The 12334-nt window shown below is 31.6% G+C and overlaps 1 protein-coding gene and 1 long non-coding RNA gene across 2 annotated transcripts; both read left to right on the top strand.

Annotated features, from left to right (window-relative positions):
- Positions 1–422: 422 nt before the first annotated feature.
- Positions 423–2365, top strand: LOC130629695 (probable splicing factor, arginine/serine-rich 5). Its single transcript, XM_057443004.1, has 4 exons — positions 423–918; positions 1720–1755; positions 2032–2097; positions 2278–2365. The coding sequence occupies exons 1-4, from the start codon at positions 851–853 to the stop codon at positions 2348–2350; spliced, it is 243 nt and encodes an 80-aa protein (XP_057298987.1). The 5' UTR covers positions 423–850; the 3' UTR covers positions 2351–2365.
- A 1437-nt stretch (positions 2366–3802) lies between these two features.
- LOC130629698 (uncharacterized) lies at positions 3803–11938 on the top strand. The gene is made up of 3 exons (XR_008982009.1): positions 3803–4225; positions 8367–8436; positions 10780–11938. It is a non-coding gene; the product is annotated as an uncharacterized LOC130629698 (long non-coding RNA).
- The last annotated feature ends 396 nt before the right edge of the window (positions 11939–12334 follow it).

Below are 12334 nucleotides of genomic sequence, written 5' to 3'. Positions count from 1 at the left end.
TAGCAAGACTGCTGACCAAAATATATGCTGCTGACCAGAAAAGGCACATAGGTAAATGGTGAACTAACTATGGGCAATACAAACCAGAGTACTGTAGGAAGAAGATCTATATATGTGTGCATTTAAACACTCATAAATATATATTTATGAGTCACTAAAACTTGCAGTACTGTAAAAAGGTTTGTTAACATCGTGGTTAGTATTTTTACCGCGCTACACACGAACCACGAAAGTCCACGGTGCATATTTTTTTACTAATCATGGACTCCACGAACGTTACATCGTGGCTTAGACAATTAAAGATTAAACTTTACATTGTGGCATCTACAATAGATTTATTGTATTGTTACAACAACAAAGAATAAATTACTTAACAATTAAATTAAATTTAAACCAGCAGCGATAAAAATGTTTAACATTTTTTTTTTATTTGTTGGTAGATGTAGTTATATTATTAGATTTTGATCCTTCGTCAATTGAGCGACGACAAAAAGTTGTTTAAAAATCATGAGAACGGGATTGTAGAAAGCGAAAAGATCGTTGTAGATCGTAGAAAGCTAGACTATCGCCTCAGGTCATCGTGAAAACGGGATAGTAAAAAGCTAAAAGATCGCTAGAGATCATTTAAATTTCAGGAAAACGGCATTGTAGAAAGCGAAAATATCGCTGACAAAACATCAGTCAACTTTAAAGTCATTCGTCAAAACTTAAATTACATCAGTTCATCTGATTTAAAAATATTGGTTCTAGCATTGAATTAATATGGCACTAACTATATTAAATTTAACATAGTTACCAGGTATTTGCAAATCTAAAATTGCTAGTAAAGAAATATCTTAGCATCAGATTCATGATTTCCCTTCTTTATAGATCTCCCAGACGAAGCAGTAGACGAAGTCGAAGTAGATCTCGCTCAAGGTATTTACGTTCTTTTAAATCTTCCGTGCTTGAAATTACAGTTTTTTAACTTCCAGTGGTTTGATCTTTTTTGTTTGTTTTTGTACACTTTTGGTTGTTTCACACCACACACTGCAGCACGTTTTGAATGAATTAATACTTCCTCTAAAAATTCACGCTGTGCCATAATGAATGCAAACTCACACTTTTCAGTTTCTTCAATATTCATGGTTGTGGCTGATTAATTTGCTTAGTAATTTTTTGTTCACTTCATTTTGAGTTACCTTTACCAGTCTTTCAATATATGACAGCCACGTGAAATAGAATTTTAGGGAAAGCAAGTTTGTACTTTCCATATTTGTGTCTGATCAATTTCCTCCATAATTTTTTGTTCACTTCTTTTTAAGTTACCTTAAACAGACTTAAAATATGGAAGCTACGTGGAACAGAATTTTTAGCAAAGAATTTTATACTTTTTACATTTTGTGGCTGATCAGTTTCCTTAACAATTTTTTGTTCACTTCACTTCCACACCATCCAAAACCTTCAGTAAAACCTGTTTATATCTTCCAGCTTTGGTGTTAATCAATTCCCTCGATCAATTATAATCTAATATAACAAAACTTTTGCAAATTACCGAGCTATAAATTGCCCCATACTATTCAAATTAGTTGTTAACAGCTAATTAACATCTTCTATAAGGTGGGGTTAAAATCAATAGGTTTAGTACACAAAATTAAAGATCTGCAATGAATAATGTGTATCTACAAAATAATTTTATAAAAAGAGACAAAATTGTAACTTGGGTATTTGTTATTTCAGGTCTCCAAAACGTCGAAAATCAAGATCTCGTTCCAGGTAAGTTATAAGTTAGATTTTTGTTCTAGAAGCCGCTTATATTTCTTTCACATCACATTCACAAAAATAAATACATGCAGTATTTATTTTTATTACACCAATGTTTTCCTAAAATCGTTCAAACAAAAATATATCTAACATTGGTTAATTTATTTACTGGTGTCAGGTATAATGCCCTTAATAAGGTATTTAACTTATGAAGGACAGTGTTTACTTCTACCCATTAATTTCTGTTGATAATGAAAATAAATAAATTTATAAATAACTGCTATTTAGAGATCGACGCAAAAAACGAAAGTCTGTTTCCAAATCTTCATCGCGGTCTCCTAGAAGACGATCCAGGTATGAAAACATTTTATTTCTCACGAATGAAGTGTTTTTGATTGGGAAGCCCTGCATGGAGAACTGCATCTATAACAGATGTCAAATCTTTACTTTTTGTAAATTTACTTCACAAAAAGAACTGCTTGAAAAAGAGATTTTAAACTTCTTTTGAACTTCATTTTTATTAAATTCATTTAGAAAAAAATCAAAATCAAGATCTCATTCTCCTGCAAGAAGAAAATCCCGGAAATCAACTTCCAAGTCTCCTTGATAGATCATCCTCCAAGTATGTATATGATCACTGACTTGTTGTTATTTGTCACTTGATACAAGTTGTTGTCAGAATTTGTTTAAATTACGATTTCTTCATTATCTAATAAAGAAATACTGTATGTTGGCAATATCACAGATACTAATGTGTCCCATTTTTCCCAAATAGACTAGAAATGTAATTTGCGAAATTCCTATCTTGAAAATATGATAGTTCTTGCGTGCTTGTGTATTGGATTCTTTGTTACCTTAGTTGTTTCTTTATCTATTTTTGGTTTTGTGAATTCTGAAATGGCTAAGTTATACAAATTGTATAATTAAGATCTTCCTCTTCTTGTTTTTTTTGGACTTTTACAATTGGACAAAAAAATTTAAATTTGTCAAACTTCATTACCTAAATGTAGATAAATGTTGATTCTACATGGTTGCTTTAATGATTTCAAGAGAATAAAGTAACATAAATAAGTTAGATAGCAATTTTGCAGCATCAGCTTCAAAGTATTGTGGATCCGCCTGTTCAACCTTATTAAATATTATTCGTATTTTTTAATTAAATTAATAAAAATGTTTTGCCAGGACTGATTTCTGCTCTAAAGAAGATAAAAACATGGCAAAAAGTGCGCACCTGACTGGAAATAAAGTTGAACAAAGCAAAAACAGACTGAAACGTTAAAGAATTGTTGTATTTCCTCAATTTAAAGTTGAGTTTACTGCCGTTTGCTACGAGATGTTTAGAAGCAGATTCGATTAAAAAAGAACAAATGTTTGTTAAAATAATCAACTCAAAGTTTTTATTTAAGATTTTTTTTTTTATAATCCAAATCCTGAAGCCAATGTTGTTTTCATGGCTGTCAAAATTAGATGGCTACTTATTTGGATCTAGATACTAATAATATAATTTTAACAATAGATATCTAAATTATTTTGTAGTTGACACTCAAGTTAACAATTAAAATATTGACGTTTTCCCTAAGCTGACTTTTACAGCGGACAGTTATAGCTAGCTAGCTATTTACAGAGATATGCAAAAAAATCACAAGTAAAAAGTTACCCTAAAATAAATTGTCACGCTACCTATCCAAACTGAATATTGTTTGTAGTAGCCATCTGCTATTGAATTTTTTAGAATTTATTACTTTAAGAGGATTTGGTGTGGATTTATTAGGTGAAATGGAAAATGATGTAACAATCTTTTTATAATATGCTATAAATATTCTCACTTACTATTCACTTATATTATAGTTATATATCATTATAAAACGTATTTTTTCTATTTTTATGTTTTTATTCCATACATTTGCAACATTTGATACCTATATTCTGCAAAAATATTAAACTCAAAATTATTTGTGCATCGTTTTTTTTGAATAATGGAAATATAATGGTAACAAACATGTGTCAGATATAATAAAAAAGTAGCTGAAAAAGTTGTTTGCAGGCTGGTCACTTAGTTTACCTCAATACCAACTTAAAAGAATGCATCAGGGTGAATAAATTTTTTTTTATGTTATAAGCTAAAGTTACTCATTCACAAACAAAAAGCACTGGTATTTCGTAGCACGTTTTCAAAAGCATTGACGAGTGCTTACGTTTCGGTGTGTTTAAAAGTAGAAGTACTTGATTCTGCTTTTACAATGCCGGATCAGATGTTTAAAATTATTGTTTAGTTTGTGCATGCAGTATTTTTTACCATTGATAATCCTCTCAACCTATATAACTTGATTTATTTTTTTTAAAGTCAGCAATGCATTTGTTTAGGAAAAAGAAGAAAGAGAAAGATCGAGAAAAAGAGAAAAGGAAGGAAAAAGCAAGAAAAAAGAGGAAGGAGAAGTCAAAGAAAAAAATAAAGACAAGGAAGCAGAGGCTGATGACCAAGGTAATGCAGAATTTGATAAATATTCTCATTTTGAGACTACACGTTGTTTGGAAATGTGTAACATCTTGGAATTACTTGACTATTTACTTGTTGTATTAATTCACAGCTTACCCACTAGCTTAAATAGCCCCACAGTCAAAGACCATGGACACTCAATCAGAGTGAATGCATACTTGGGCATTAGGCGCTTTTCGACACTAAGTTAAAGCGGTGTTTCTTCAGATTGGGCGGTTAATTAAGCACTGGGTAAAAAATGGGAAAATAAATGGGACCTTTTCTCACAAAATTTAAATCTTGATATCTCAAAAGCATTGTTACCTGGTATACCTTAGTATGTTTGGGGATTAAAAGTAAACGAAGTTATAAATAAAATATTAAACATGCTTAACCCTCAACGACTGGTGTCCTTGAGGCAGAGCATTCACCATAAAATGGTGGGTTTGTGGTAGAGCTTTCGCCTCCAGTGCGGAAGATTGTGGGTTCAATCGATAATTGAGTCACGTCAGGGGCCTTTCTGCAAACGTTCCACCAATGAAAAAAACAAATTCACTTTTATTATAAAATGTTCTTTTTTAAACCTTAAATACGTGTTTTTAAAGCGTATTTATCTCGAAAATTCTTACACTGTATGTTTTGCAACTCATATTTGCATAAAAATATCAGTATTCCTTTGATGTTTCTTTATTTCATGAAGTAAAGAGGAACAGTACCAAAAAAATGTAGATGTCAAGTTCACGTTGTTTCATGAAACTTGAAGTTTTGAGTTTGAAATAACACAAACTATACATGTTTCCACTTTGAACTAAGAAATTATGTTCAAAAATTAATTATGTTATTTCGCATTAGTCACCATTGAAAACGAAGCCTAACCCTATTTGGTCCGGGGTTTTCGAACATATTATGACCGGGGGATTCCCTCTTCCCCTCCCCCTCAATAACCTTTCATAGGATTGTCTAAATTGAATAAAACTTGGCACACTTATAGTATGTCAAAGGGAACAAAATGGCAGCAATAAATTTTTACTTGCATTAGCACTTTTTCTGTGACGTAATCAAAAGCTTGAAATTTGTTCAAAATACCACTATCTGCTTAAAATTCAATTACTTTAGTTCTAGAGCGAATTTTTACATTCAGTTTGAAGTTTCTGAAAGCTAAATAAAAGTTATCTAACATATTTTCCGGTTTTTACATAGATCGTATGAAAAATTGCCAAATATTGCCCGAAAATCCGTTTTTTTCGATTTTCGGGTAAAAATTTAAAATTTTACCCGAAAAAATCGATAAATCGGATTAACTACGTGACTAAAACATGCAAAATGTTTCTTCTTGATAAAACAAAGTTGTGTTGTAAGTTTCAAGTTCTAAACATAATCTTAACAAGAGTTATTATATTTTCCCCATTATAAGGGTTTCAAAGAGATTTTTAGGGGTAGTTTCGAGTAATAGCCAATATCAAAGCCTCTGAAAGATATGGGACCTAAACATTTTGCATGCTGGTGTCTAATGCTTTACACGGCACAAGTACTGCTTTAAAAAAAAATGAGCAATTTTTCGTTACTTTTTTCTTTAATTTTTATTCTTATCATTTTGTTACTTTTATTATTATTATTTTGAGTCCGAAAATGTAACGAGTCCGTCCTCAACTTTAATATACTTTTCATATAAAAAATTATTTTTTCAAATTAGTCGATTGCCACGCTCGCAAATTAAGAGGAAGTATCTCTTGAAATAAAACGGCTGAAACACCTTTCCTGAATTTTATAATCTCTATAATAATACGCTAATTCCGTGTGTCTTTCTGTCACTTTTGCAAAGTGGATTACATTCTTCAAAATTTTCTTTAACAAATTCTATAAAACATCTCCTATAAAATTGTTCTGTAATTTACCAAACTTTACCGATAAAATAGTATTGATGTCAAAGGAAAGTTAATTAAGATTAGTGAAGCCATTACAATGCACTTAAAACTTTGAGTGCAGAAATTTGTTCTGTAAATTAGCAAACTTTGACGTTAGAGCAATATTGACGTCAAAGGAAAGTATATTAAGATTAAATTTAAGGCTAAATAACTTGGAAACGAGTGGAAATAACTGACGTCATCTCCTTCGTAGGTAACTAGGGACCACTTTGGGTAAGTTTCCCAAACTTAGGTCCCCGAATCCGTTTCGGAATGGACGGCTTGATGACGTCGCCAAAAAACCTTCGAACCCTAATATCTCTGCAACCGTTTGTCAAAAATACGCGATCCTATACATTTTCTTGATCAGCGTTTCAAGACGTATACAATAAAGGCAGCAGGTATACAAATTTTTTAAAAAAAATTTTTGGGGGTTTGACTGGCCATTGTTGACGTCAGCAAAATTTACCGTTATATCTCATTAACCGCTTATCAAAAAGACATGATCATATACATTTTCTTAGTCAGCGTTTATACCTCTGCACAGTACAGGCAAAGAATAAACTAAATTTCGCCAAAAATTTTTGTAATTGCACTGCTGACGTCAGCAAAATATCTAAAACAACCTATTTTTCCATTGTCCTTCTGCCTAAGTGGATTTTTCAACGGGCCTTATCGACTAGTAAACAATAAACAGCTTGTGCTTTTCATGACATGCTCTTTAATACCAAGCTAATAAACGGTGTATAGCTTTATGTACTATTTTGTACATTTTTGACCGATGAAAGCTAGCTAGCTTTATCTTATATTCTGATATAAGGAAAAAAGAAAAGGCGTAGCTAGTCTCTTATAATAATACAGAGACTGTGTCTGTTTGTAACAGGCAAAGTGGATGTCTTCATTTTCCTTTGATGTTGCCGAAAGACTTATGTCTAATATGTTAAATTTTCTGACGTTACGGCGCGATGTCAATAACACTACTTTAACGTCAATATCCTATATTAAATTAATGAAGCCATTACAGTGCACCTAAAATTTAGAGGCCAAATAACTTGGAAACGAGGTGGTGACGTCAATGATTTTTTCACTGCGTAGGTAACTAGGGAGCACCTAGGACCAATTTGGGTGAGTTTTCCAAACCTGGGTCCCCGAATCCGTTCCTGAATGGACGGGTTGATGACGTCATCAAAAAACCTCTAAACCTTGATATCTCTGCAACCGTTTGTCAAAAGTACATAATCCTATACATTTTTTTGATCAGCGTTTCAAGATCTATATGATGAAGGCAATAGGTATACAAATTTATAAAAAAAAATTTTTGATCTTGATGAGGCCATTGCTGATTTAAATTTTTAAAACTCTCCTTATATTTCATTAACTGCTCATATCAAAAGCACATGATCATATACATTTTCTTGATCAGCGCTTTAATCTCTACACGATAGATGCAACGTGAAAACAAAACTTCTAAATTATTAATGGTAGGTTGCTGACGTCATCAAAATTTTTATCCTGCCTCAGTGGATTTTTCCACGGGCCTTATCGACTAGTTTGTAATAATTATGACGTTATTCAAAATTTTATAATAGTTCTATGCTTTTCAAATAAGGACATTCAGATAGAATATCAAATTATCATGACAAAATTTGCATGCAGGTGTCTAATAGATAAATATTGAAACTCAATAAGTATTCTAGCCATGCAACATAATATAAAGAGTTATTAAAAAAAAACCCGGACCGAATAGGGTTAAACAAGCAGCTATTGTGCTTAAATGTTTTTCATAGCTCAAATTAGAGCTTTAAAAGCAAAATAGCACATTTAGCATTATTAGAAACTGAAAAGGCTATCCTGGGTAAATAATAACTGTGCTTTAAAATGAAATTGTTCTCATACAACAGACAAGAAAAGTAAAAACCTTTTTGGTACAAATTCGGAACTAGACCTTATTACTGCAGAGATTGTGAAGGTTGTGGTTTTTCTGTTTGTTCTTCTGAGCCTTGAGAGTCGGTAAGTCGAAATACTATTCGATAACAAATTTATCTTACATAGTTTTATTTTACATCAATTTGGGTAATGCGTGTTTCATATATCCTGGGTACCTTAACACGTGCATAGTAAATGCTTTCCATTTCAAATGGCGCGTATTAATGTGCAGGATAGATTGTAATCATATATAGAGATGAAAATCGCTAATTTGTTTTTGTAGGAAGTAATATGTTGTTGTTTTTGTTGTTATTTAGAGCTAAACAGCCTACTCACAAAAATCTACACGTTTGAAGAAGGTTTTACGAATTTATTCATCTAGAATTTGTGAGTTTGTATACACCCCCTCAAAATGTTTTTTTATATTCTGGAAAATACCTTAGAAAGTACTGGTTCACACAAAAAGTTATTTCCAAGTCGCCATTTAGGAGTTTTTTTTCTTTCTCAAGTAAATCTATTTTCTTTCTTTAACATAATATTCCGAAATGTATCTAGACCAACTTTAACCAAAGCTTTGGGTATTTTCCACCTAAGGCTAGGTAACTTCTGTAACAGATTTACCAAAGCTATGAGTGTATACCATTTTAAAAGAATAACAGATTTACCAAAGCTATGAGTATATACCATTTTAAGAGAATAAACTTTTGCAACAGATTTACCAAAGCTATGAGTATATACCATTTTAAAAGAATAACAGATTTACCAAAGCTATGAGTATATACCATTTTAAAAGAATAACAGATTTACCAAAGCTATGAGTATATACCATTTTAAAAGAATAACAGATTTACCAAAGCTATGAGTATATATCATTTAAAGAGAATAAACATTTGCAACAGATTTACCAAAGCTATCAGTATTTACCATTTTAAAAGAATAACAGATTTACCAAAGCTATGAGTATATGCCACTTTAAGAGAATAAAATTTTGCAACAGATTTACCAAAGCTATGAGTATATATCATTTAAAGGGAATAAACTTTTGCAACAGATTTACCAAAGCTATGAGTATATATCATTTTAAAAGAATAACAGATTTACCAAAGCTATGAGTATATACCATTTTAAGAGAATAAACTTTTGCAACAGATTTACCAAAGCTATGAGTATATACCATTTTAAAAGAATAACAGATTTACCTAAGCTATGAGTATATATCATTTAAAGAGAATAAACATTTGCAACAGATTTACCAAAGCTATGAGTATTTACCATTTTAAAAGAATAACAGATTTACCAAAGCTATGAGTATATACCATTTTAAGAGAATAAACTTTTGCAACAGATTTACCAAAGCTATGAGTATATACCATTTTAAGAGAATAAACTTTTGCAACAGATTTACCAAAGCTATGAGTATATACCATTTTAAAAGAATAACAGATTTATCTAAGCTATGAGTATATATCATTTAAAGGGAATAAACTTTTGCAACAGATTTACCAAAGCTATGAGTATATACCATTTTAAAAGAATAACAGATTTACCAAAGCTATGAGTATATATCATTTAAAGAGAATAAACTTTTGCAACAGATTTACCAAAGCTATGAGTATATACCATTTTAAAAGAATAACAGATTTACCAAAAGCTGTGAGTATATACCATTTTAAGAGAATAAACTTTTGCAACAGATTTACCAAAGCTATGAGTATATACCATTTTAAAAGAATAACAGATTTACCAAAGCTATGAGTATATACCATTTTAAGAGAATAAACTTTTGCAACAGATTTACCAAAACTATGAGTATATATCATTTTAAAAGAATAACAGATTTACCAAAGCTGTTAGTATATACCATTTTAAGAGAATAAACTTTTGCAACAGATTTACCAAAAGCTGTGAGTATATACCATTTTAAGAGAATAAACTTTTGCAACAGATTTACCAAAGCTATGAGTATATACCATTTTAAGAGAATAAACTTTTGCAACAGATTTACCAAAGCTATGAGTATATACCATTTTAAAAGAATAACAGATTTACCAAAGCTATGAGTATATACCATTTTAAGAGAATAAACTTTTGCAACAGATTTACCAAAGCTATGAGTATATACCATTTTAAGAGAATAAACTTTTGCAACAGATTAACAAAAGTTATGAGTATATACCGCCTTAAGCGTAGTAAATTTTGCGGGGTTTTTAGTTCCATAAGTGAATTTTTTTATCCTGCAATATATTAAAATCAGATACTAACTGGTTTGTGGAAACATATTGAAAATCACAACAAATAGAATTTCACAGCACACAAAGAACTGTGTAATTGTGTCATCACACAAAACCGTTTTGTCTTAAACAAATGACGTTTTGGGTAAAGGTTAACTTCGAACGATGTTTGTATTCCTATAGTACCCGATGTTGTGTATATAAAGTAAGCTAGGTGACAGCACCAGCTGCAATTTATCTATACTCCTGAAACAAAAAAAACAATTTTCTGTGGACGACATTTGTATACTGTCACTAAATAGTTATTTAGAAACACATATTTATTTTTGATATTAATAAACATAAGTTATGATATGTTTTTGCTACTTCCTTGTCTTCTAGAAATGAAAGTTCTAGGGCAGAGATATTTTAAACAGGGCCTGTTCTGTCGACCTCAAAATTCTAAACAGACTCTCTGTTAAAGATTGACTTTGTAATGTATTTTACTTATTTTTGGTAGAGAAAAAGAGCGAAGAGAAAAAGTCGAAAGATAAAGAATCAAGTGACGAATCATCACAAAAGTTAAAGAAAAAAGAAAGTTTGTGAATACTTTACACGAACTCGTGTACTGTCACCAAATATACATTCCACAGATATTCTCACTTTGCTCATGGCCTCATTTAACGGTCTTTGATTAGTAGTATATTCGCATCCTTAAAGGGCCATAGTATTTGTGGACGAATGAGGTATGCAGGATAACCATAAATGCACAATAACTGTTCATGAGGAGAATGTGAATGTTGTAAACTTTGAAGTAATCTGGAAGTATTCAAAAGAGCACAATCGCGTCTCCTACCCTCCGTAGGTCCATACAAACTTGCAATTTAACCGTTTAGTCCAACAACGCTTTAAAATTTAAAAGAATATATCTGTTTATTGCCATTGTATATAGCTTGTTGACATCTTTTGGTTCGACATATTGGACGGATAGTTCCATCAACAAATAATCCCCAGCAGAATTTTACTCATGACCAGCATCAGCATACTCTCTGAGCTTTATTAAAGCTAAGCAATTTTTGAGGTCGCGCAATTTGTACTTAAAATGCTGATAAATCAAATTTACACGAATTTTAAAATCATACTTAGTTCTAGAACGGATCTCCCAAATCGATGGATCATGTCACCATACCCACATGGATAAGCGGTTTTATATATATCATACGGTTGTTTTGTTTTGTTTGAAGATGAGATTGTAACAGGTACTGGAGATGAGCAATAACTTATTTTGCTACTTCCCTCTCGGAAAAGTCCGCAAAAGTGTAGAAAATGTATAGCAATGCCCACATGGACAGAGTTTTTGTTGTTTACACAGTTTAACTCAGCAAACGTTTTTGATTCAGATAGCGTTGATCATCACATGTCCTGTGATCGATGATGGAACTCACGCAAACGGGCAAAGGTTCCGGCAAGCAAAAATAACGCGCAGATCAAAATAGAAGTCCGTAAATTCCTGTATTATAATAAGGGAAGCCCTAGGTGCAACGTAAAAGACGAGTGCATATTGAAACTGGCGCAAGATCTATGCTGAAATTTGCGCAGGACTGTATTTACTATGATTAAAATTTACCACAGGCTTTTTAAAAGCGTTGATCAAAACATCCGGTGAAGTGTTCATCTTATATTATACTCGTTTTGAAAAAGTATCTACCCTGTTAATGGCTCCACGCACAACCACGTCCCCAGGGGTTCTTGCCTTATTGAGATGTAGCCCGAGCGCTAGCGGATTTGACTTATCAGGCAACAAATCCTGGGGACGAGGATGGTTCACGCAACTCGTTGATTCTTACCTGTTGGGAGGCTGAAAAGAAAGAATGCTTTTTGGCACTACTTCTATTTGTCCCAGACATTAATTTTATAATTATTCACAAAAATGTTTTATGAGTTTTGTGGCAACATGTTCATGGGGTTTCTTTTACCATCTAGGAGATGACGTCAATCTGGATTTCACAATGTAAAAAATATTTATATAAAAATATTTAGATAAAAATATTTATATTAAAATATATATATATTTT

The sequence above is a fragment of the Hydractinia symbiolongicarpus genome, chromosome 2 (assembly GCF_029227915.1).
Source record: "Hydractinia symbiolongicarpus strain clone_291-10 chromosome 2, HSymV2.1, whole genome shotgun sequence".
NCBI lineage: Eukaryota > Metazoa > Cnidaria > Hydrozoa > Anthoathecata > Hydractiniidae > Hydractinia > Hydractinia symbiolongicarpus.
This window is presented reverse-complemented; position numbering and strand designations above follow the sequence as displayed.